General features: G+C 50.7%; 1 protein-coding gene across 1 annotated transcript in view; it reads left to right on the forward strand.

Moving 5' to 3' along the window:
* The window catches only part of MAP3K14 (mitogen-activated protein kinase kinase kinase 14), a 34361-nt gene extending 11272 nt beyond the window's left edge, over positions 1–23089 (forward strand). Inside the window, exons 6-15 of the mRNA XM_056864712.1 lie at positions 5516–5645; positions 7835–7966; positions 8244–8348; positions 11986–12149; positions 13537–13687; positions 16391–16711; positions 18397–18503; positions 19945–20092; positions 22585–22685; positions 22895–23089. Coding sequence (XP_056720690.1) covers positions 5516–5645; positions 7835–7966; positions 8244–8348; positions 11986–12149; positions 13537–13687; positions 16391–16711; positions 18397–18503; positions 19945–20092; positions 22585–22685; positions 22895–23089 — 1554 coding nt within the window. The remainder of the gene's footprint in view (positions 1–5515; positions 5646–7834; positions 7967–8243; positions 8349–11985; positions 12150–13536; positions 13688–16390; positions 16712–18396; positions 18504–19944; positions 20093–22584; positions 22686–22894) is intronic.
* The last annotated feature ends 2647 nt before the right edge of the window (positions 23090–25736 follow it).

Genomic DNA, 25736 nt, shown 5'->3' on the forward strand with positions numbered 1-25736 from the left:
TTCCCCCCCACCAAAATTGTCTGCGCAATAAGTGGAGAGTCTTTAGGAATCCAAAGTGTCCAGCTGTTTTTACTCCATGAGCTAAGTGCAAAACGTCTTTTCGGAGTGCTTTGGGTACATATAATTTTGAGTCTTTGTACCAAGAGCCCCCCTGTTCTATTACACCAGGGGGTAGGGAGTGATTAGATCGTTCTAAAAGGCAGTGGTCCCGAAGGGTATTCAACAAGGATTCGGGGATGGGAACCTTGGCGGGTACCCCCTCCCCCGCTACAGTGGTCTTAGGAACTGTTATGGGGGTAGTGCTTACGTGCGGTGGTGCGCAGATTGCAGGCGGCAGGGCAGCCGGTGGGGTTGGAGGGGTGGAATCGGTTCGTTGGTGTTGTGGGGGCGGCTGGGTAGCTGATCGGGTTGGAGGAGCTGGGGAGCTGGATCTGGGGTGCTGTTGCTGAGATCGAGTTTGTACGGCCAGTACAGGAAGGGCTCCCCTTTGCGTAGGGGTGAACAGAGAGTCGGTTGGCCTCTCAAGTTTTATCGGGTATTGCGGCAACCGGGAGAGGGCATCTGCGAGAACGTTTTGTTTCCCAGGAACATGCTTTAGGACGAAACGAAACTGAGCGAAGAATTCCGCCCAACGTTGTTGTTTCGCTGATAGTTTATGGGACCCCGTGAGGGCAGCTAGATTCTTGTGATCGGTCCAAACCTCGAAGGGGATTTTGGACCCTTCTAAGAATTGTCTCCATAGAGTCAATGCATGGTGAACGGCCGCTGCCTCTTTCTCCCAAATGGGCCAGTTCAATTGTGCGTGCGCAAATTTTCTCGAAAAGTACGCGCAAGGGTGAAGGAGACCATCCGGACCTTTCTGGAGGAGGGCCCCTCCCATAGCTACATCGGAGGCATCGACTTGCACAATAAACATTTGGTTTGGGTCCGGGTGCTGTAGTACGGGTTCGGATGTGAAGAGGCGTTTGAGGGCTACAAACGCGGCTTGGCATTGATCAGTCCACAGGATTTTTGCGGAGGGTGAGGTAGCCGCGTTTGCTTTCCCTTTGGTTTTTAGGAGATCAGTGATGGGTAGGGCCACTTGGGCGAAGTTAGGGATGAACCCTCGATAAAAGTTCGCAAACCCCAGAAACTGTTGTACTTGTTTGCGGTTGGTGGGGGGAGTCCAATCGAGAACGGCTTGGACTTTGACAGGGTCCATGCGAAGACCTTGGTGGGAGATTACGTATCCTAAAAATGTGAGCTGGTTTTGATGAAACTCGCATTTAGCCAGTTTTGCAAAGAGTTGGTGGTCGCGCAGGCGCTGCAGAACCTCTCGGACCAGAATTACATGCTCTTCCATGGTTTTTGAATAAATAAGAATGTCATCTAAATAAACCACCACCCCGCGATACAGTAAGTCATGAAGGATTTCGTTGATAAGACCCCCGGGGCCCCTTTTAACCCGAACGGCATTACGAGGAATTCATACATTCCGAAACAGCTAGAGAAGGCAGTGAGGTGCTCATCCCCTTCTCGGATGCGGACTCGGTAGTAAGCTTCTACCAAGTCTAACTTGGAGAATACCCGGCCCTCCTGTAACTGTCCCAAAATATCAGAAATTAATGGGATAGGATAGGCGTTGGTTTGGGTAATCGCATTGAGTTTTCTGAAGTCAATGCATAGACGAAGGTCGCCCTCCTTCTTTCGGACGAAAAACGCGGGGGCCGAGTTCGGGGCATTCGATGGGCGAATGAACCCTCTGGCGAGGTTTTTGTCTAGGAAGTCCCGGAGGACAGTGCGCTCGGAAGCGCTCATAGGGTAAATTTTGCTTTTGGTTAAAGTGCAGTCCTTGACCACCTCAATTGCACAGTCCGAGATCCGGTGGGGGGGCAAGGCATCACATTCTTTAAGGTCGAAGACATCCGCAAAGTCCCGATATACGTTAGGTAGGATTGGAGGTGCTGGAACCTCGGAGGTTAATGCTGGGACGGGTGGATATAACAGCGCGAAGTTCTGCCGGTGTTGGTCGCACATGGGACTAGCGAAGGAGATAGTGTTTGTTTCCCAGTTAATACTGGGACAATGTCCTTTAATCCAGTTAATACCCAAGACTACTTCAAATCGGATAGGGGCTATAGTGAAGTCTATTTGCTCCCAGTGGGAGCCAATTCCCATTGCCACCCCTATGGTGCGGTGATCGACTGGACCTCCCTGGAAATGGCTCCCGTCCATTTGGGCGAATTGGACAGGGGCGGGTAAAGCCTCAGATTCGGCTTTGAGTGCAGCAAAGGTGGCTTCGCTTATGAGAGTGCGACAGCAACCGGAGTCGATGAGTGCTTTAACGGGTAGTTGGGGGCCACCGTTAAGGTGTTGTAAAACTGCATCCACGTAGACGGTGGAGTCCACTTCTTTGATCTTGGTAGGAGCATTCGGTTTAGCAGGAGGATCTGCAGAGGTCTGTGGAGACGCTCCACTCACCACAGACCGGAGCCGTTTTTTGACAAGTCGAGGGGAGATTCCAGGTTTAAGGCTGGAGAATGCCATGGGTTTTCCTCATCCGAAGAGGGAAAGTTGTCCCCCAATGGGGCACTTGTAATCCGAGACCCGGCGGGGTCGTTTGTAGTAGGCAGGGAGGCTGGGTCTCCAGCATGGAGTGCAGAGGGTGTGGGTCTTCCCGGAGCTGCGCTGCGGGTGGCCGCGGTGCCTCTGCGTGGTGGACGACCTCTGGCTCGGGTTATCGTGTTGGGACGAAATAATTCAGGGCGGTGCGGGCAAACAGCTGCAAAGTGGCCCATTTCTCCGCAAGTAAGACAGGCGCCTCTCTGAAATCGGGCTTCACGTTCCTGAGGCGGACGTGGAGGATTTCGTGGAACGGGAGGTGGTGCCTTGGATTGGGGCTTTTGGGTGCCTTTTTCCTTGTGCTTTTGACGGACTAGGGAAATAAAGCGTCGGCGGCTTTCCACTTCCTCGGCCAATAGAATCCAATCTTCAAGGGTATTGGGATCACCCCGCATGTACGACCAGTTCAGAACATCAGGGTGTAAGGCTTCCCTGAAATGGTGAATCAAGGTGGCTTCGGGCCAACCCACAATTTTACTTGCCAGCCGTTGAAATTCATCGGCAAATTCTCGAACTGGAGCAGAGCCTTGTCTTAGTTGTAAGAGTTCCGATTTGGCTCGTTCCCCCAGAAAGGGGTCTTCAAACCTCCTTCTCAGAGCAGTCATGAAGTTGTTGAGGGAACGTATAGCACGAGAGCGGGTGTCGAACTGGAGAACCATCCAGTCAGCTGCTTTACCTGTGAGAAGGGAAGCTACATAGCGCACCCGGCTATCCTCCGTGGGGAAAAGTTGTCCTTGTTCTCGCATATAACTGTCCACTTGATGCAAGAAACAAGGCAGAGTCTCGAGAGATCCGTCGTACGTAGTTTTCAATTTGAGTTGCTTCCAAGGACCGGGCGCAGGTTGACCCGGTTGCACGGGTGGTCCGGGTGGAGGAACAACGGGAGCTCCGGGAGGCAGGAGTGGAGCGGGCACATTAGCGGGTGGCTGGGCGGGCACCCCCTGACCCGGTATCGGAACGGGCTGAGCCTGGGCTATCAGGGTTTGCTGTAATTGCCTGTTATCCTGAAGCATACGCTCCATTAGCTCTTGGAGTTGATCAACACGGTCTGAGAGCTCTCGATTCTGGGCTCGTAAGAGGTGAACATCCTCGCTTGGGCCCCCAGTAAGATGAGGTTTACTGGTCCGGAAGCTCGTGGCCCATTGAGAGCTGTCTCCATATAGATCTTCGTCCTCAGACTCCCCTGAGTCTCGGCGTCGGTCAGCCAGGCGGCGTGCGCGTTGGGTCGTGCGCGACGGGACAAACGCCGGGGAAAAAGACAGACCTGATAGCCCCTGTACAGTGTCCTTGGGGCGAGTACCCATTTTCGCCCGATCCCTATCCCTTGCTGCTGCCGCCTTAGCTGCTTCAGCAGCTTCTTTATCTTTGGCGACCTTAGCCGCTTCGGCGGCTTCCTTATCCGCAAGAACTTTGGCGTTCTCAAGTCTCAGGGCAGCCTCCGCCGTAACGCGCGGTAAAAGTTCCGTTTCCGGGAGTGTGAGTATGGGGTCGGGTTCCCCGCCCAGCAATGGTTGTATTCGAACCGCCAGTGCTGGCGCATCGGCTCCAAAAGTCGAGGTCAAAGATTGAGCCAAGGTGGCTACCGGGGTGTCCTTTGTACATTCCACAAGGAGAAGAGCGGTGCGAATAGCGATCCGCTTGGCTTCAGCTTGACAGCTGGGCGCATCAGGTATTAGGGAAAAACCCTCTGGCGGGGCTCCTGCTATGGCGGAACTAGAGGAAAGAGTCTCTTGAGAAATTAAATTGTCCAAAAGTCCAGTTAGTACTTGTAAATCCTCAGTTGCCAACCGGGCATCGTCCAGTAATTGATCCAAGTCTTGAAGATCTAAACGAGTATCAGTATCTTCCGACGTCAACATCCAGAGAATCCCTTTTAGAGATCGCCACTGTTCCTGTACCAGTCCCCTCAAGCGGCAAACCTCTAGGGTAGTCCTAAAAAGTTCAGCGACTATGTCCTGTAACAGGGTGGGATCCTTCCGAGAGGAATCCAGGGTAGTAGGTCACTCGGAGAGCCTCCCAGCTCCCATCCAAGTGGCAGGCGAACCCCCCTGGGCTCCAGCCTGACTAGGAGTACAATGAAGAAGGTGAAAGGGGATAGCTGCCGCTGAGCCACGGCCCCTCCCCATGGCCCTCCAGGGTCTCAGGCAGGGTTCTTTCCCATCACCTTCTTGCCCGGTCCCTTTAACTGGAACAGCCGGGGGTTGAAGCCGGCGCTTCCCGCTGCCTGGCCAAACGCGCCCGGCCGGAGCACTACCCAGGCCAGCGGGCCACCGTGCGAACTCCGCTGAAACTTGGAGCCGGGCTGGGTGTCCGGCCGGGGCTCCGCTAGACCCCCCCTGCCCCCAGGGCTCTCGGCACCGCTCCAGCGCCGCACAGCCCCGACTTCCTGCGCCCCTTGGCTAAATTTAGACCGGGGGGCACCACCGAGGGGCCTGTCCGGCGCCCCCTCCAGCCCAGCCAGCGGCCATGCGCCCTGGCACGTCCCCGCTGGCGCTGCCCTCCTGAGCTCGGCCCGGCGGTTCCGGGGCTCACCGTGCTTGCCGTAGTAGTTCTCCTCGCTGCCACCTCCTCCTCCTCAACGCCTCGGCCGCCGCCGCCAGCCAAAACTAGCGGGAAAAATCCCGCCCGCTGATTGGCTGCCGCCGCCCGCCTTGGCGCCACCGGCCCTGGAGCGCCGTGTGCAAAACTCGGCCGCGCTGTGAGGGGAGGGAAAGGGGAGGAGGAGGAGGAGGGCACTTTCCAGAGCCGCACTCAAGGGGCCAAAGAGCCGCATGCGACCACTGGACTATGTGATGTGCAGGTCATTTTTTTGAAGCCTGTGATTTTTATGTCAAAGCCACTATTTTCTAAACTAATGAGAGCTATGTATAACTACAAACACTTGAACCATTGGCCTCTGTTCTTGTTTCTTCAGGTGCGTGTTGAACACTTTCGTGCAGAGGAGTTGACAACATGCACCGGAGTGACCCATGCCAAAATCCTCCCCTTGTATGGAGCAGTGAAGGAAGGCCCATGGGTTACGATTTTTATAGAGCTAATGGAAGGTATGTGAACAAAGTTGTCAGCAACTCAAGGCCCTCAATGAGTCTCCTGGCCTCACTGTAATTCAAATCAGTCAATGCTCAAGTGACCCATGGCCAATAAAAAAAGCCAGTCAAGGTCTGTACTGATTCCTTGTCCTAGAACAGAGGTCGGCAAACTCATTAGTCAACAGAGCCAAATATCAACAGTACAACGATTGAGATTTCTTTTGAGAGCCAAACGCCTTTTAACAACCATTCATGCGCGGGAGGTTTTGCCTTGGATTTGCCGCTTTCTAGATGCACAATTTCCCCATCTGCCTTCTCAAAACTCTGCAGGGGGGCTTATTGTTGAGTTTTGAGAATCTGGATGAGGAAAATGTGCATCTGAGTGGCAAATCCAAGGCAAAACCTCCCATTCATAAATGGTTTTTCGCCTCACCTACCTGCCTGGTCCCTTTAACCGGAGATGCCGGGGGGGGGGGGTTGAATCTGGGACCTTCTGCGCGCCAAGCAGAGGCTCTGCCGCTGAGCCATGGCCCCTCCCCATGACCCTCCAGGGTCTCAGGGGGAGGTCTTTCCCATCACCTTCTTGCCCGGTCCCTTTAACTGGAACAGCCGGGGGTTGAAGCTGGCGCTTCCCACCACCTGGCCAAACGCGCCCGGCCGGAGCACTACCAAGGCCGGTGGGCCACCACGCGAACTCTGCTGAAACTTGGAGCCGGGCTAGGCGTCCGGCCGGGACGCCGCCAGACCCCCCCCCTTGCCCCCGGGGCTCTCGGCGCCGCTCCAGCGCCACCCAGCCCCGACTTCCTGCGCCCCTTGGGTAATTAAGACCGTGGGGTGCCACCGAGGGACCTGTCCGGCGCCCCTTCCAGCCCAGCCAGCGGCCATGCGCCCTGGCACATCCCCGCCGGCACTGCCCTCTTGAGCTCGGCCCGGCGTTTCCGGGGTTCACCGTGCTTGCCATAGTAGTTCTCCTCGCCGCCGCTGCCTCCTCCTCAACGCCTCGGCCGCCGCCGCCAGCCAAAACCAGCGGGAAAAATCCCGCCCGCTGATTGGCTGCCGCTGCCCGCCTTGGCGCCACCAGCCCTCGAGCGCCGCGTGCAAAACCCGGCCGCGCTGTGAGGGAAGGGAAAGGGGGGGAGGAGTAGGAGGGCGCTTTCCAGAGCTGCACTCAAGGGGCCAAAGAGCCGACCACTGTCCTAGAAGGTCAGCTACCCTTTTGAAGTGACAGCTGTTCTAGCCAATGGCTCTGTCCTCTATTTTCTCCTAAAACCCAAGGTTGATGTCTCCGCTTCACTTTTGATATTTTTCACTCCAAATTTAAGGTGGGGACTTGAAATCTTTAGTGGTGCAAAAACCAAATGTTCTCCCAGTTTGCTTTTCATCTGAAAAGTAACGATGAATGCAGAGGGGGGCTCTGCTTGTCTCTTGCTGTCACACTGAACTTCAAAAGCAAATGCATCCAAAGCGCAAGGGGAAATTGGACACCATTCTTTCCTGCTCTCCACCTCCAAGTTCAGGAGAAGGTACCAGGCCTCCTGTGCTGCACTGAGCTTAGCAGGTACCTTCCGTGTGGTGCTCTGCTTCGAAGACCTTCCCCTGAGCTCAGAGCTGAAGAGAAGGCCCCCCCTCGCTGCTGCTTGCCCATCTTCTGCCCCTCCCCATGGCCCACTTTCACATCAGCTGCTGCCTGTACCCTTTCCCCTCACTCCTTTCTATTCTAGGTAGCCAGGGCTGAGTGCATGCCACCACCTCCTTTCTTCCCAGCATGCACCAGTGCTCTGCCCTCTGTATAGAGTGTGCATATGCACACACGTGCGCTCTCGCACACACACACACACATGTACCCTGCTCCAACAGCTTGGGCTTCAAGAGATGCAAAGGCACTTGTGGCAGGAAAGGCAACTTGTCGGCTGAGCACTGGATTGTGCTGGGAAGGGAAAGATGCCACAGCTCAGTTCGTGTAGGTGGTCCCAGGAAAGTCTTTTCATGCTCACCAGCGGCATTAGGGGCACTTGCCAAGGCAAGAAGATTTGTAGATCCTGTTTTTGTAGTTTAGATGGCGTTATGCTTCAGCTGCAGGAGTCTTGGTCTGTGTGTGGATTTGTGTTTGCATCATTTTTTCCTTTAACGTGACAAGGGTTTTGAGGTTTTTGATATAGATTTTTTGCAGCCTTGAGCAGATTGTGATGAATCCTTCTCTGCAGGTGGGTCACTTGGCCATCTGCTCAAGCAATGTGGTTACTTGCCAGAGGACAGAGCCCTGGATTATTTGGCTCAAGTGCTGGAAGGCTTGGCGTACCTTCACACTCTCAACATTCTCCATGGTGATGTAAAAGGTAGGCATCTTGTTAGCTAACTCTGGGATGGCAGAGAGTTTGCACCAGAATTGATTGGCTCCTGCAGATACTTAGGTGAATTTTTAAATTCTAGCCTAACTTTTTATTTGACATATTAATTTTCTGTATAGGGTGGTGGTATGGAGCTTCAATGTGTCATGTGAGCCCCCATCTACTAAGAGATTAAAGCTCAGAAACTGGCTGACCTCTTCACTGGAAAGCTAGGCCTTTGTCAATGTGACCGACCTGAGTTTTGAGTTGTCCTTTTTCTTGCCAGCCGACAATGTCCTCTTATCCAGTGACAGAAGCCGTGCTGTTCTCTGTGATTTTGGCCATGCAGCTCACCTTCAGCCAGATGGCACGGAAAAGTATTTGGTGACAGGTAAGTCATGATCCGACAGAAGTCGCTTTCAGATAGCCGGCTCAAGGTTGACTCAGCCTTCCATCCTTCCGAGGTCGGTAAAATGAGTACCCAGCTTGCTGGGGGTAAAGGGAAGATGACTGGGGAAGGCACTGGCAAACCACCCCGCAAACAAAGTCTGCCTAGAAAACGTCGGGATGTGACATCACCCCATGGGTCAGGAATGACCCGGTGCTTGCACAGGGGACCTTTACCTTTAAGTCATGACAGATTCTTCAAAACATTGGAAGGTCCCTCCCTCGAAACCCAAGTTTGGACTGCTCCTCACGTTATGTTTTTGAGCACACAAAGCCAGCTTTGAAAACCAATATTTTAGGGGCTGGCAGCCTGCCCACCTTGCCTGTGGCTACTCCTGTATGAGAGAGAAAGGTAGCTGTCGCATGCCGCTATGTTTTCCATAGTGTTATATTTAGGCATTCTAAGCACCATGTGTAGCCCATGCTTAAAAAAAATTTTTTTTGACACTCAGGCAGTCCATTGTAGGTAGCATGTATAAATTATGCAAATAGACTTATTTCACATAAGTTATTTTGGTTTCACTAGTTGTGGGAGAGGGAAGGACAGCAATGCCGTGGCACTTCCTGCTGTGCTTGAGGCCATTTATGCTTGGTTATTAGCAGAGTGATCCAAGCGGAACTGCCCTGCAGCATTTTTTTAGTTATTTATGATTTTTCCTCCCTTCAGGGGTCACTCCGCGGTCACCACACACTTGTCCTGTATTTCCAGGAACCTTTTTTGTGGCATTTAAAATTTTTGCCTCAATTTCAAAGGGAAGTTAATTGAGGCAATTCCTCTGAATAACTGCAACTCTGGGGTTATCTTCCTCACCCCCTCCCGCCCCCATTCCCGGTTCTCCTCCCAGTCCTCCTCCTCCTTCCCAGCAATGAAACTGCAGAAAGCAAGGTTGCTGTTCGGATTCACGTGTCACCAGCAGCTGTGTTCCCCCCTTTTTTTGGTGTTATTTATTGATAAAATGCTACATTTGCTAATATTTTAGCATTTTATCAGTAAATAGCACCAGAAAAGAAAAACTTCCATTGCGTCTCCCTGGTGAAGGCTTCCCACCCCATGGCCACTGCTGCATTGGTTCTCCTCCTCCTTCTGTCGCCTCCCAGTCCCTCGACTCCTCATGCTACTCCTCAGCTTGCACCGCCCACCCTTGCTGGCTCTCTTCTCGCTCTGGGGGCGCCGCGGTGCCCATGTGAGACCAGAGGCAGGCAGGCAGGAGGGGTCAGGAGAAGCAGAGCAGGGGCTCTGAAACTGATGGCACTTGTGTGAATCTGAAAAGCAGCCAGGAAAAGTTTCAGCAGTGAGGGGTAAGATCTGGGAGCAGATTGGGGTGGGGAGGTCTACGATTTTCCTTTAGTTGCGCATCTTCGTTTTGTTCTTGCCTTTTTTTGTTTTTTTAAAAAATATTCTTCTTACAAAGTCTTCTTTCCATGGCTACTGTGTTTTTTAAAAAAATCAAATGCAAGAATCCTGTGGCGGGGCTGACCGGGGCTGGTGACATTAAAAACAACACTTCCAGCCAATTACACATAGTAGTGTTTTCAGGGGTGGGGCACTCTGATGGTCCGCATTTTAGCTGATGATTTCTTCATTTCAGAAATTTACTCCTGGAAATATTAGATTTGATCTTTATTACAGTCAATGACCAGCACAACTCCTGGAAATTCTTCTGGGCTATAAGCCCCCATGCATAGGGTTTTGATAATTTGGATCAGAAAACTGTGCAGCTAGAGAGCAGCAAACCCAATGCCAACTTCCCCTGCATAAATAGCTTGAGTCTCTTAGCCACCAGACTCCAGGTACTCTGAGGGCCAAACCACTCAATACGTTGTGAACAGACCTGACTTGCTTTCTCTGTAGCAGTGCAGCAGTTGTCGTTTTCAGATCTGCAGGCCTGGTTCAGCTTGGTACTGTGTTATGGGGGAGGAGGGGCTGTTTTCTTAAGCCGAAACAGCCATGGGGAACCTTCCTTCTGCCCCATTTTGGAGCAACACGTGCAGTATTCTGTGCACATGCTGCTCTGAAGTGGGACATAAATACCTTCCGGTGCTGTTTTGGCTTGGAAAAACAGCGTGGAGGGGATGCAGGAACCCCTCCTCCCCAGGTTGTTAACAAACCTATTGTGTAGTTTGGCCCTGGAAGCTGAATTCTCATTGGCATCGCTCCTGACAAGTAGACCTAGGCAAGATTCTTCCCACACAGGACTGAGGCAGGTTAGTTTCTCTTATGATGCCGCCTGCAGCCGCATAAAATCCATTGGCCCTGCGGTGCCAGCAATCTTGAGTTGAGAGGAGCGGGCAGGCATGTTTTCTTCTAACCCAGTAAGGCTCCCCTTGCAGCTTGGCCGAGCGGTGGCATTTGCAGCCTCCCACTTGTGAGCGCCCGAAACAGCTGCTGCCTTTTAGCCAGGAGCCTGAGAACGTTTTCAGCTGGGAAGGCTGCCCTCTCTGCTGATGGTGGTAGTTTGCACACTTATTTATTTATTTTAAATAATCGGCACCCCACCTGTCTTCTTTATTCAAGACAGCTTTTGGGTATTAATTAAAACATCACAGGTTAAAACCAAATAAAATAAGAACACCAAATACCCCCCTTAAGAGATGCCTGCTGTTTCATATCCCATCAGAGAAGCCCTGGGAAATAAACAAGACTTGAAGCACCTCCTGAAGCTTTCCAGAAGCTCTCCAATGAGGGGGCTCCCCTCACCTCTTCAGGGAGCCTGTTCCCCACAGTGGGGCTTTGATGGGAAAGGCCCGAGCTCTGGTTGATGCCTGGCAGGTGACCTTTAAGGGGGGAGCAGCAGGTGGCAGCAAAGGAACACATGGAGGGTTGGCGGCTGTCCTTCGGATATGTGGGCCCTCAGCCTGTGAAGGGCTTTTAAGGTTATAACCTTGAATTGAACAAACCGGTGGTCAATATAGCTGTTTCTAAAATGGGCAAGGTATGTTCCCCCCAGCTAGTCCCTGATAATAATCAGGCTGCTGTGTTCTGGATCAGCTGCAGTTTCCGAGTTGTCTTCAAGGGAAGTCCAACACAGAGCATGTTACAGTAATCCAACAGTGAGGTTACAAAAGCATGGATTTGTGTGGCCAGATCAGCTGAGTCTAAGAAAGGAGAGAGTTGGCAAGCCAGATGTAGCTGATAGAAGGCAGCTGAGAAGCCCCGCCTTGTTGCACTTTGATAGTGCGCACACGCAGCCTTCCTGTGGTGGGAGCCCCTCAGACAGCACGGTGCTTTGTGTTGGTCGCATATTCTTTCATCCAAACAGCTGGCAGCGGTCTTCGCATTTTATCCTTGCAGTAGTCCTTTAAGAGAGTGACTGCCTCAAAGTCACCCACACCCATGAGCTTCATAACTGAGTGGGGATTTTTATGCTTGATTTATGATTTTCATTGTTGCACTGGTTTTAAATTTGTGAGCAGCCCTAGAGGATCAGTATATAAATTCTGTAAATAAATAAGCGCACACTGCTTCGTTCCTCTATTGGAGGAGGCCTTGCTCCTTTTCTGAACTGTCTATGAGCGCTTGCTTCCACGCAGCAGGCTCCACCAGGTCCTTAGACAGCAGCTCTCCCCTGTTGCCTTTCTAGGAGATCACGTTCTTGGCACGGAGACCCACCTGGCCCCTGAGGTGGTGATGGGAAAGCGCTGTGACTCGAAGGTGGATGTCTGGAGCAGTTGCTGCATGATGCTGCATCTGCTGAATGGGTGTCACCCTTGGACCCGGTACTTCAATCACCCTCTGTGCCTCAAGGTAAGCACTTCTTTGCAAGCCTGATGCGAATCCCAGGCTGATGGATAGGCCTGTCTAAGCATGGTACGTACGTGGGCAGAGATTTGGGGGCACCAGGAGCCCTGAGATGCAGATAATTACTTATTTCATTGCTTGGTATGTTTGTGTCTGAGCGCTGTTCGAAATGCTGGCTCTTTCCTTTCAGTATCTAAATAGGTTGGGGTCAGGGTACTTGAAGGACCCCCTTCCCATTATCCAGCCTACCAGTTAAGATCCTCTTCCCGAGACTTGCTCTCTGCATCTCCCACCTGTGGAGGTGAGGTGGACAGTGACTAGAGACAGGGTACTTTCAGTGGTGGCCCCTTGGCAGTGGAATGCCGTCCCTCTTGAGACCCGCCTGTTGCCAGGCCCAAACATTTCTTTTTACCCAGATTTGGAAACTGGAGCCGCAAGGCCGCAGAATGTAAGAGCTCTGCTTCTAAGTAGCATGCAAAAGGTATGCAAGAGAGGTACAATGACACATTCACAACAACAATAATTGGTGATAACCCAGCTTTCTTGCTATGCTGATTTAACACCATGGTGTTACCTGTCTGGAATTTGTCAGTCCTACCTGAATTTCAGCCATTAGGGGTCTTCCTTAGCTCTGCTACCTGAAATTATTTATTTATTGGATTTTTATCCTTCCCTTTCCCAACTGAGGCTGGGCTCAGGGTGGCTCACATCAGAACAACATCAACAATTTTCCAATTAAAATACAGTGCATTGTAATAATAACAATAAACTAATTAAAAGCCTATGATATATCGTAAACATTTAACAAATTAAAACCAGAAAAGTCCAGATGGCGCCTTTCAAATTAGTACTGGTGGCAGAATAGCCAGGTGAGAAGGCAGAATAGGCAGAAGTAAGGATGGAGCAGGGAGGCCAGCTGTGATGGAGCCGCTGCTAGCCTCAACTGTAGGCCTGGCGGAACATCTTTGTCTTGCAGAATCCTTCAACCGGCGATGCCACAGATTGAACTAGAGACCTTCTGTGTGCTACACATATGCTCTGCAACTGAACTATGGAGCCTCCCTGGGAAGATGGCTTGAATTGTAGTTGGGAGGAAATGAATAATCAGAGAAGACATTTGTGGGAGGGGAAAAAAAGGAAAGATATCTTCAGAATAAATGAAGAAAAGTGACCTGTGGGTGGAATGCTGAAGCCACAAAAAAGGTTTGGGTAGGGGGTGATAGAGCATGTCAGTAGACAAGTGTCTTGAAGACCAACTTGACCTGTGACGCTCAATGTGCCCCAGACATGCACTGAGTAGATAGAAGGCTTGAGTGCAGGTATCCCGTGATCCGTTTTCTTGATCTGGTAGGCCATACATGCTTCTAACCTTTCCCTAATCTGTGTCTTACAGATAGCCAAAGAACCACCCCCTCTGAGAGAAATCCCACCCTCCTGTCACCCATTCACTGCGGATGTGATCAAGGCAGGCCTGCAGAAGAAGCCCCAGAAGCGGGCTGGTGCTGCAGAGCTGAGAGTGAAGGCTTGTGTGGCTTTGGAACAGGGTGAGCCCATGCGAGCGACGGGCAACCGCTGTCTGCCTTTTGCTGGGTGCGGAAGCCTGCTTGTGTCTGCGTGGCCACGCTCCTCGCTGAGCCCCCCGCCAAGTCCTTGTGCTGTTGGCCTTCATGGCCGCAGGGTCTTGTGGTGGGAATCTGAACATGGGGAGAGCGGGAATGGCCTTGATGGTGTCCCAAGAGAGTTCTTTTGTTCTCTCCACAATGTGATGGAGTAACTTCCCTGTGCGGATGATGTTCCCTCTGTTATAAACTGCGTTTGTGAAGAATTGTGATTATTCTGGAATGTAGAAGCTCTAAAGGTAAAGGTCCCCTGTGCAAGCACCAGGTCATTCCTGACCCATGGGGTGACGTCACATCCCGACGTTTCCTAGGCAGACTTTGTTTATGGGGTGGTTTGCCAGTGCCTTCCCCAGTCATCTTCCCTCTACTGTCCTACAAATTGACAGCACCCGCATATTTTTAGCCAATAGCTGTGGCTTCATTTCTTATAGAATTGACTGTGGGGCTCAGAGAAGGCTGAGGTTTTGCATAACTTTGTGGCTCGGGGGAAGTTGTTCATAATTCTGCATATTCATTATAGATAAATGGCTGAAAATTCCTCATGATTTGATGGCAGCAGCGGTTTTTGTTTATTCTGATGGTTCAGATATCCTTTAGATCCTCGGAACAGAAAATGTCTTTGTGCTGACCCTTGATACAGATAATTTTAAATTTTAAAAAAGAATATTGCAGTGATATTATGTGGCTTGCTACTAATGGCAGTTCAGATCTCCCGAGCGCCCCGGGCAGTCCCCTGCCTCCCTGTCCTGCCACCTGCACCTGTGACTACGCAGGCCACCTGGAAGCAGCTGTACAGCCTATCTGTGTATTATGCAGAATGAGAGAGCGCACAAATTCTGTCCTGTACACCTTCAGGCTGCCATGGAGAATGGGGATTATTTTGGATGCTGCACCATAACGTCTTCCCTGCCGGCAGTAAACTGGCACATCGGGCCAGCTTTCGTGTACTTTTAAAAAGGCTTCTTTTAAAGAGTGGGAGGTCTCCCCCAGTGAAGTGAGCAGAAGGGACCACAGGCAAAAGAGGTGTAAATTAGGCAGGTGAAAAGAGCATTTGAGGAGTGTATTGCTAAAAGCGTCAAGATAAACAACAAACATTTCTTTAAATGTATCCAGTCTGGGATACATTTTGGTCACGTCATGAGATGACAAGTCACTGGAAAAGACAGTCATGCTAGGAAAAGTTGAGGGCAGCAGGAAAAGAGGAAGACCCAACAGGAGATGGATTGACTCAATAAAGGAAACCCCAGCCTTCAATTTGCTAGATCTGAGTAAGGTTGTCAAGGATAGGACATTTTGGAGGACTTTCATTGATAGGGTCGCCATGAGTTGGAGGCGACTTGACGGCACTTAACACACACGCACAGTCTGGGACTTTTCTGTTTAGAAAAGAGATGACTAAAGGAGAGAACCTGGTAGGTATTTATAAAATAATGCCTGGGGTGGAGCAAGTGGACAAAAAGAACTGCTCTCCCTTTACCAAAAAAACAAGCGCTCTAGGGTGACCACCCACTGAAACTGATGGACAATAGATTCAGGATGGACAGAAGGAAAAAACTTCTTAACACAAGTGATTAAAATGTGGAATTCGTTGTCAGAGGAGGTAGTGATGGCCACTGGCATAGACCCCTTTAAAATGGGATAGACAGATTCATGAAGCATAGGTCTATCAGTGGCTACTGGCTGTGGTGACTAAAGGGAACCTCCCAGGGCCAGGAGGCAACATTAGAGCAAGGCCTGTTGTTGGACCTCCAGATGAACTGGTTGGCCACTGCGTGACAGGAGGGTGCTGGACTAGATGGGCCCTTACTGGTCTGATCCAGTAGGACTCTTCTGATGTTCTTCTGAAGGCCTCAGCCTCTGGGCCCTGTTGTTGGCCCTCCAGAGGAGCTGGTGGACCACTGTGTCAGACAGGGCTAGGTGGACCCTCATGGTCTGGTCCAGCAGGGCTCTCCTGATGTTCTTAATAGTTTGGCCCTTGGAAGAAGAAGAAGAAGAAGAGTTAGTTTTTATATGCCGACTTTCTCTACCACTTAAGGCAGAATCAAACCGGCTTACAATCACCTTCCCTTCCCCACAACAGACACCCTGTGAGGTAGGTGGGGCTGAGAGAGTGTGACTTGCCCAGCTGGCTTTGTATGTAGGAGCGGGGAAACAAATCCAGTTCATCAGATTAGTGTCCGCGGCTCATGTGGAGGAGTGGGGAATCAAACCCGGTTCTCCAGATCAGACTCCACCGCTCCAAACCACTGCTCTTAACCACTACACCACGCTCCCCTCTTCCCCTCTCCTTGCAGGTGAAAGTTACTTCCATAATTCTTTCCCCTCATTCTGCATAATATGAAGATTACTACTTAGTCCTGCCAAAAGTTTTACTTCTTCATTTCTACAGAAATGGGAAGTGTAACAAACTTCTGTTCCAAATTCACTGCCAGCATTTTGCCAAAAGTTAAAAGGAAGAATGGAGGAAATTTCCTGTACCTGTCATGGAGTGAAATAGGTTTATTAGGGGGCCAAAAAGAGGGGGGGAAAAGAATCTGGCTCTGTCTTTGGAAACCCTTCACATTCTAAGTTGTGCTGCTCCCCCCACCCCCGTCCCAGTGATCGAGCTTTGTGCCTCTTGTATTTTAGTGGGAGGCCTGAAGAGCCCCTGGAGAGGAGAGTACAGAGAACCCCGACACCTCCCGTGGGCACAAGGCCCCAGTCTCCCAGACCACCCGCAAGCAGCTGGGCTAACACCCAAGACTTCCGGGAGCCCCCAGCCATTTGCCAGAAGTCCCAGCTCACCCCTGTATCATCAGGAGCCGGCAGAGAAGACCCCGTCCACCTCCCTGAGTCCACACAAGGAATGGTCCCAGCCGTGGGATTCTACTGCAGTCAGCATCAAGCGAGGCAACTGGCGAGACTGGCAGACGGCCACTTTGGAACAGGAGTTCCAACAGCTGGAACTTGGTAATGATGGAGCTGCGTGCGGGTTTTCTTCTCTCCGAATGTCCCCCTGTTCGCCTGCTTCTTGCCTGACCTCCTGCTGGTGCCCCCACCCCCCTTTGCTGGATTGTTCCTTCCAGAGCAATCTCCTGTTGACCTTTTCCTGCCCTTTGGCTAGTTTCCAGGATGACAGGAGGGAGGGGGAGAGGCATCTTGAAGGGACAAATGGGAGAGTTTGCTGGAGCTTTCCTGTTTGGCCAATGGCTGCAATGCATTTTGCATTGCATTTTTGCTAGGCTTGCTGCAGTCCCAATGTGGATTGCAACAACCTGTAGAGAAGGGAAGGTAGAAGTGGGGGCAGAAAGTTAGAGTGGCCAATAGGATTTGTTAGGGACAACACTGCTCTTTCGCCAATCACAGAAGGCGTTTTTTGCCTGGATTTCTTTCAAATTTGCGGTCTGGTTCTAGCAGACCCCATTTCGGGCAGAGGTTTGAGAGAGTTCAGTGCAAAGTTTGGCTTTGGCTGCTGCTCATTCCTCAATTTTATGTGCCCCCAAAGAGGGTGCCCCCATCTTCCATTGGAAACAATTGAAAACTCCAGTGGGTACATAGGGACATCCCTTTTGGGGGCCCATAAAACTGAATCTCTCTGACCCAAACATCACCAAACCTGAGGGTTCTTCTAAGGAGAGTCACCTGCAACCATGCTGCAAATTTGGTGCCTCTACCTTGAAAAACAGCCCAAGACCCCCGAAAAAATTATCCATAGACTTTAATAGAAGCCAAAAATTTTCAGATATTGGGGGGGGGGGGAGCCGAAAAAACCTTTTTACCGGTATGGATATTCAGCTTTTTTCAGCTTTTCCAAAAAAAATATTGGGTCCAATAAACTCAAATTCGAAAAATACCCCCCTCTTCCAAATTTAAAACTATACCATCAGGCAGCAACTTTGGTCTGGATTAAGGATTGGATAATACATCCAAACAATAAGAGCAGTAAATTAGAACAAACTGACTGGCAAGTGGGACCATATCAAATTTTATGGGGGGGAAATCCCAAAAAAACAGTTGGAAGAAAAAAGAGATCACCCTGTTGTGGACAACATGATCACTGTGTGGAAGAAATTAAAATCAAGACTAAGTCCCAATCCTCCGCTAATGATGGCACCATTCAGTGCTTATGGTTCTATAATGGATAGAAAAAAGTATGGATCTATAAGATATGGTGACATAATAAAAAAAGATGAAACATTCAAAACATTAATGGAAATTCAGGAAGATCACCCACAGATATCTTGGATGACATATCATCAATTAATATCGAGATTTAAGGAGGACTGTACAGTCAGTGGTAAAATCAGAAGAGAGACGGAATTTGAACAATTAATGAGTAAACCACTACAACATTTTTTTGGAAAGATCTATAAACTCTTAATATCGTTTGATACAGAGGAAGAACAGGTTAAAGTATGCCAAATTAAATGGATGGAGAACTTAAATGAAACGATAACGATAGAAGAATGGGAACAGATCTTCCAGAAAAATTCTAAGTTTACTTTATTCAGAGCCAGGCTGGATTTCCCCCACTCTTTGCATGGAAGCAGATGGATCAGGTGGGGAGGATGGCAATAGGAAGAGGCAGAAACAAATAGCTGTTGTGGGCCTTCGGCTCCTCTCTCCAACGCTGGTTCTATCTCTGTTCCCCACAGAACTGGTTCTGAACAGCCTGGCTCATCCCTTCTCTCTGGAGGAGCAGGAGCAGATCCTCTCGTGCCTCAGCCTGGACAGTCCCCTCCTGTCAGAGGCCAGCGACAAGGCAAGTACGCGGGCAGGGGAGAGGCCAGGGCGGGGCAACTCTTGGAGGCTGGGCCCTGACTGGGATCCCAGGAAACGCCTTGTGGCTCTGAGGTGGGGGGATATTTTAGTACCTGAGTCATGCAGGCATTGATCCTCTCACCAACATCTAAAAGATTTGTTCATGCAAGCAAGGTCCAGCGGCCATGTGCTGGATACACCCAGAAGGGATTCAAGGCTGGGGAAGCACCGGCGGCAGCCCCCCCCCAAACACCTGCCCCCGTCATACAGCCTGGGGGCTTTGAGACCCCCACCTTCCCACACTTTTTACTTCTCTCCTTCATTGGCTGCCAGTGGACTTGACTGAGGGCCAGAGGACACCGAGGGCTGCTGGCATTGACCCACGGGTGCATTCACACATGCTGAATAATGCACTTTCAATCCATTTTCAATGCAGTTTAGAGACCCTTTGCAAGTGGGTTTTCCCATTTCACACAGTAAAATCAAATTAAAAAGTGCATGGAAATTGGATTGAAAGTGTGTTATTCAGCATGTGTGACAGTCCCCCAGGTTTCCCCCAGCAGGCCTGCTTCCAGCTTCGGCCATCTCCCTTTTTGCTGACTCTCCTGGCCTCTTCCCAGGTGTCTGTGCCTCTCCAGGCAGCCATCCCCCCAGAGCTACTGGTTCTGCTGCTTATGTGAGTGCTTAGCCTGGGCTGGGGATGTTCCCAGGCATGGTTTGCTGTCATTTCTTCAGCCCTTGAGCAACCCTGTAAGCAAATCCAGGCCTGATGTGAGTGTAGGGGTTATCCTAGGAAATAAGTCCAGGGCACAGGGACTTATGTGAGAGTGGGCCCCCCATATAGGAGAATGATAGTGGGGGTGCATCTTCCTGTCTTGAGAAGATGGCAGCAGTGAGAGAAATGGCGTTGGCAGGAATACCCCCTTTCTGCAGACTGACGCCCTGCCCTGTCACCACTCTCTTTATCTGGCTCTCTCGTCATCCTTTGTTGCTTGCATCTTTCAACAGGGAGGAAGGCAGAATAGTTGGGGTTAACCCTGAAGACCTTTTCTTCCTTGCATCAACTAGGCATATATCCCAAGAATAAATCCCTTTTTTCTTGCCTCTCCAAGTAGGGATCGTCTTCGCCACTTCCTCCCTCCCTCCATTTCCAGCCCTCCCTGCATCTCCTCCTTGCCCCTCCCCCATAGCCATTCATTCTCATTCACTCTGTATGCAAAAAAGACATGAATGTTATGAACTGTGGGGCTTTGTCATACTGCTGCCTCTTTGGCTCAGAATTACCCCTCCCTAGAGGTGGGGATATGTAGATATTAGCCCGTTCTCCAGGGGGTGGGCTGGGGGATTGCTAACAAGTGAAACAAAGAATGCTGGGTAACCCCTCTGAGTCACTCTGTGTGCCAGTGGAGAAATGGAGTTGCTTTTGCTTCCTGGCTCTCTAGGGCTCAATGAAAGCATGGTCTCTCAGCCTGAAGGACACCATGAGTTCTGGGGTGCATTCATGGAGCAGCCAGCCGAATGGGCACAGCTACAGCTGGAACAGCTGGCTTCATCGCAGCATACCGATGGAGACCCCCCCGTCTTTGGATGGTAGGACCTGTTCCCTGGTGAAAAACAGCCAGATATATAAGGGGCTTCTTTCGATATATGTGTGTGTGCGTGTGCCGTCAAGTCGCAGCCAACTTATGGTGACCCCCAATATAATGTTTCTTATGCTGTTTGGTTCCATCTTGTAGCTGGGTTAATAATTAACAACTGATGGGATTATTGAATCATTATTACATTGTTACAATAAGACAGCATTAAATTGGGAAAAAAATCACTTTACATCTCTGACCAGTCTATCATATTTGAAAAGCAGTTGAGCGCTCTCTTGGCTACACCCCAATTCCCTCATAGCCCCAGTTCCTGGGATTCCTTGTGAGGAGACAAAGCCTGTTCAGTTGCTTTTCAAGTAGCTCATGTTGAACCCCCACGACTTCAGAAACAAAACTAACTGCGATTAGTGTCATGGTCTGGACATGGGTTGCTCCACTAGCTAAGGCTAGTAAGGGTCTGTCAGCAAAGGATCTGCAGTCAGCTGGTTTCTTAACCGCAGTTAGTCTTCAGTATACTTTTGCCTGATAAGTGAACGGAGCCATCCTGGCTCATCTGCAGCGCAGCCCTTGAGTACTTCCCAGGAACGAAGCTAGCGCTAGTTGAGGCAAACCAGGGTTTGAGGCATCATCTGCAAACTGGAGCCAAGCTTTGCAGACTAACTGTACTTGCAGTAAACCACGGATTTGTGCTTTCTGTGCTGAGCCAATGTTGGACTCTGCTTAGGTGATCTCCTTCCCCCCTGGCTTCCTTGCCAGAATGGAGCCGTCCTCTGGGCTTGTCTTAGGCATGGTGCCCCCCCCCCCGCAGTGCTCTAGTATCCAGTGAGGCTTCTCTCCCCCCCTCCACAGCCGGCAGCTCCTCAGAAAGGCCCTTCCCCGTGCCATGTCTCTAAGGCCGGGCAGCCTCCTTGGGGCTCTTGAATGCCCTGCGATATCTCCAGACAACATAAGGCAAAGGGGGCAGATGACCCCACAAGCTTGGGGCCCTCTCAGAGCCTGCCCCAGGGGGGGTGACTGCTGTCACCTGCTGCTGTGGCATGTGTCTCCGTGCAGACCCTTTCCTGAGTGGAGCTGCCGCCGCCGGGGGTGATGTGTCTGTGTCCCTGCCTGGGGTGGTGAGAGACAGGAAGCTTGGGTATGCATCCCATTATTCAAAAACTGTCTCCTTATACAGTTACTATGTACCCACAAAGGGTGGGGGGAGAAATACAGGCTGCCAAATAATGTGTTATGCATCAGCCCCCTCCCCCCCCCAGATCTGATCTACTTCTGGACCACTTTTGCTTCCTCGTTTTCTGCTCCCTTTTCTTTTTCTGTCATCAAACTCGGTCACCCTGCCTTGCGCTTTCTTCCTGTGTCTTGCCCAGATACGGTCTGCGGTCTGCCAGGAGGTCTCTGCGCTGTGCTCCGCCTGCCTGCAGACTCTTCAGAAGGTGGCAGCAGGGAAGGCTGGCTCTGAATGACTCTGGCCAGGCCTGATTCAGATACAGGTGTGCACTTAAGAAGCCCTGGGTGTCTAGTTAGCTTTCCTGTAACTGATCATTTCTCTCCCGACAAAGAAGTACACCTCAGCAGCGTGTTTGGCTCATTTTGGGGATAGTACATAAGTAACGGAGAATCTTTGCTTCCGTTTATCTTTCTGTTTCATCATAAATATTTGCATCTATAACACTGACTTGAAAGAATATAACCCTGTAGATAATTAAAGGAGAGCAGTTGATCGAGTTCATTCAAATGTCTTACCCCAAGATAAGCAAGTCACAAACAAAGAGCCCCTTCTAAGAAACTGATAATCAGTTTAGACCCCCATATTTATAGGCTTTTGAGATCATCTTCCAGCAGTAGCTAGCTGTCCCACTTAATAAAGGTGTACATTCTTTGCTAACTACTGTGCTATAACTTCCAGCTCCATACAAATTTACCTATTGTCATAGACCAACTCAATAAATATAGAACTACATTAGAAATAATGATTGCAAGTTTTCATCGTTATGATTATCTGTTGACCCTCAGCCCATACCAGTCTTCGAGTGGTTTCATGTCTGTATTTAGTGGAACATTCTTGCTGTCCTTGGTCGCTTCTCACACCTGGGCCCCAACACATACCCATGGATATGGGTTAGACTGTTTCTAATCTACTGAATTAGCCTGTTACTCCTTCCTTCCTTCCTTGTATCACTCCAAGACTGTTGTGTTCTGGGTCTCTGGACTCCATTAGGCCTGTTTGGCTGAGAGACCAGGCCAGCCCCACCTCTGGCCTGCAGAAGTATCCTCCATTATTTTTTAGTCAAGCCTGGCTACGTTTCCCCTATATTCCTGGACGTATTCATAACAGGGTGCTCTTCTTTCCACATCCATTCTTTCTTCCTCCGTTTAAAGAACTGGGCCTGGGGACTGGATCACTCATGCCACCAGTGGACAGCCCAAGAGGTGAGTTCCTCCCTTGGGGCTCCGTGTTTGATCTCAGACTGTTTCTGTTTTCAGGGGTGAAAATTGAGATCCACTTGCTCAGTGGGGAGTCTCTCCATATCCGTGAATTCCGTGGAGCCAAGGTGGGGCACATTGCAACCGGGATCAGCAGCCAGGTGAGATTTGTGCCGCTGCAGGCAGGCTCGTCTGCTGGAAAACGGGGCAGTTGGGGAGGAGTGAGTCCACAGGGGAGGGGGCCGCCCCTCTCTCCCTGTCCTGGTTGCTGCTGGGCTGGGCTGCCAGTGGGCCACATGGGGTTGTGCAAGTGGTGAGATTCGCCTTCGGTGCCTGCGACGGGGTCGTCTTTTGTTTTTTGCTTTCGCAGATCCCAGCCTCTACGTTCAGTTTCCTCACCAAAGAAGGCCAGCCAGTTCACTGTGACATGGAAGTCCCTGATTCAGGCATTGAGCTCCAGTGCGTTCTGGCTCCCAACTGCAGCTCTGGCTGGAAGTGGCGAGTCAGGCGGGGGCAGCTGGAGACCCGCCCGCAGGACTGCTGCCATCTTACCCTTCCTTTGTGACATCGACCCCCCTGCAGCCAGGAGGGCTAATGGCAGGTCAATCAGCGCCAGTGGCACTTTAGCTAGGATTGCAGACTCACTTCCTTGTTTGCTTTTTGACTGCATCTAGCCCGCTTGCATAGGAGAGGGGAGCGCCAGAGAACAGGCATGAAATGGCTGAAATGGTGTTCCGGGAAGCTGCTGGAAGGGCAGAATCACTCTGTGGTTTCCCAGGCAGGCATCTGGTTTGCTGACTCCCTCATCTTCTACCTGTCCCAAGGAAAATTGCGAAGACCTGATCTGTGGGAATCAGAAAACCCTCTTATCCCCTGGAAATAGAAAATATTTTACAGTAAGCTCTTCTGGAGGTCAGAATCTGGTAGGTGGGATGTCACGGTCACTCGTGTGATGCCGGGCTTGGAGTGCTGGCCTTGGTGGGCAGGGCCTGGGTTCAGATCCCTGCTCTAAAGCTCATTGGGTGGTCTTTGGGCAGTTGCCCTGGCCCAGCCTTACCTACATTACTGGGTGGTTCTGAGGATAAAATAGAGGGGGTGATCTAGGAGTCTGAGCTCCTCTCGAAGACAGCATGACACATACGTTATGGATAGATTCTCTGGCACTTAGTTTCCCTAGCTAGGCAATGCGAGTCACTGATTTCAAGTTTGTTCTAATAGCTGCGGCAACCCAAATGGCCCATTTCAGCCTGAGCTTATCAGAGCTTGGAAACTAAGCAGGGTTGGCCCTGGTTAGTATTTGGATGGGAAGACTGGGGTTGCTATGCTGCAGAAGGCAATTGCAAACCACCTCTGCTTATCTCTTGCCTTGAAAATCCTGATGGCACTTAATTGTTATAACTATAATGGTTTAACTCTCCTTTGCTTCCGCGTGTGAGACTTTCCTTCTCTGGGGTGGAGCTGATCTCAACTGAACTCTTGTGGAAATCAAACCTATGCAGTAATCATTCAGCAATAAAAATACACTGCAGTTCCCTTCCTTTGTCCTGGAGCTGTGCAACAGGTACAGGACATTCTCCTGTCAAGGGAAGGTGGCACTATTAAAATGCCTCTTGTGTGCAAGAGTTTGTTCAGTGTGATGACTCTTCAATTTGCCAGGCACTCTTTTGGAAGTGCAGTCCTCTTGTCTGTGGTTGCCCTGCCCTCGTTCTCTCAGTATTTCGGGGGGGGGGGAGACTTTCCTAGCCGGGCTGCCTTGCCCACGGCCAGAGCTCACCAGATGATTTCACCAGCCTAAGTGGCGGAGCAGCTAGAAAAAGCCAGTTGCTCCCTGTGTTTACCATGCAGCAGATCATTAATTTTGCCCTCATTGCTCTGCGGTCCCTGAAACAACAGAACTAGCATACAGATGGTGTCGGGGCACGAAGATCCATGTATTAGTTATTCTGTTGAACCCACCATGGATGGTGAGCAGCAGAGCTCCCACAGCAAGGAACAAACCCAGGTGTGAGAACCCTCCACCACTCAAATCACTTCACCTGGCTCTCCTCAGCATGCATGGCAAGAGAGGCAGGAGACATGACGGGGTGGACTGGCCACAATATGTTGGGGGGGTCTACAAAGTGGACATGATGTGAACAGAATGTGGCTGTGCTTCTCTTTTGGTTTGACCTTGAGGAGATAGTCTCTGAAAATAGAGGTAGTTTCATGAAAAGGGAATCCATAAATGTCGTTTGGTGTAAGAAAATTGCAAAAATGCCATTAATCCAGATCACTCAATAATGCTTGGAGGCTGGAGCAAGGCAACAGCAAGGGCTTGAAAGACAATGCCGCGTGACGGCTCCAACCAAGGCTGGCTCCACCCCCGAACTCCTGAAGGGGAGACAGGGACTCCCTGAGCTGGAGCCATGTGACAGGAGGCCATGGAACAGCACAGTCCTATGACTGAAGGGGGGCGGGTTGTCAAGGCCAGGAACGGTGAGCAGCAGGTATATCACAGTATATCTTGGGAAGGGCAATTTGTAAAGTGAATACCTAGGCAGTTTTGGATGGTATTAGAGTTTCCTGCCACGTAAGAGCAACCTTCCATCTCCACTATCATAATGGCGGGAATCAGCGCCTGTTTCCTGTGCATTGGGTTGGAGGGAGGTCTTGGGGTTTCTCTAACTCCCAAGAGCAAAGGGCAACCAGGGGGTTCCACCCCTGTGGGCTCACTGGCATTCACAAAGCAGGCCCCTGGAAAAGCAGAAGGTGGTGGACGAAATGCCTCTGCCCAGTGAGCAGGCAGCTAGCAGTCTTGCCACAGAACCACAAGTCACCGTTTGCATCTAAAGAACGCATTTATTATCATCTCTTGTCTTCAACTCGCTTTGGATTAAATGCAATTCACATAACCATATATAAAAATAATGTATACAAAGTAGCAATCAGGTAGGGCTTTTGTGATTCTTTCCCTACATGATTCAAGGCATTTTTAAAAACATAAGTTGCACATTCAATTCTCCTTCTAGCACCCGTCCCACTCCACCCCCACCCCCCACCCCAGCATGGAGCGATGCATCTGTGTGGAAGGGTGCTGCTATGGTGGACATTTTTAGTTGCGTTTTAAATTAGAGCAGAAAAGCAATGGAGAAGCGTAAGCTGCAAATGGAGGCTTCTGAACAAGTGTGCTTTAGGCCTAACGCCAGGTGAGGAGATGGAAGCAGTGGGGGGGG

This window comes from Euleptes europaea, chromosome 18, assembly GCF_029931775.1.
Source record: "Euleptes europaea isolate rEulEur1 chromosome 18, rEulEur1.hap1, whole genome shotgun sequence".
Lineage (NCBI taxonomy): Eukaryota > Metazoa > Chordata > Lepidosauria > Squamata > Sphaerodactylidae > Euleptes > Euleptes europaea.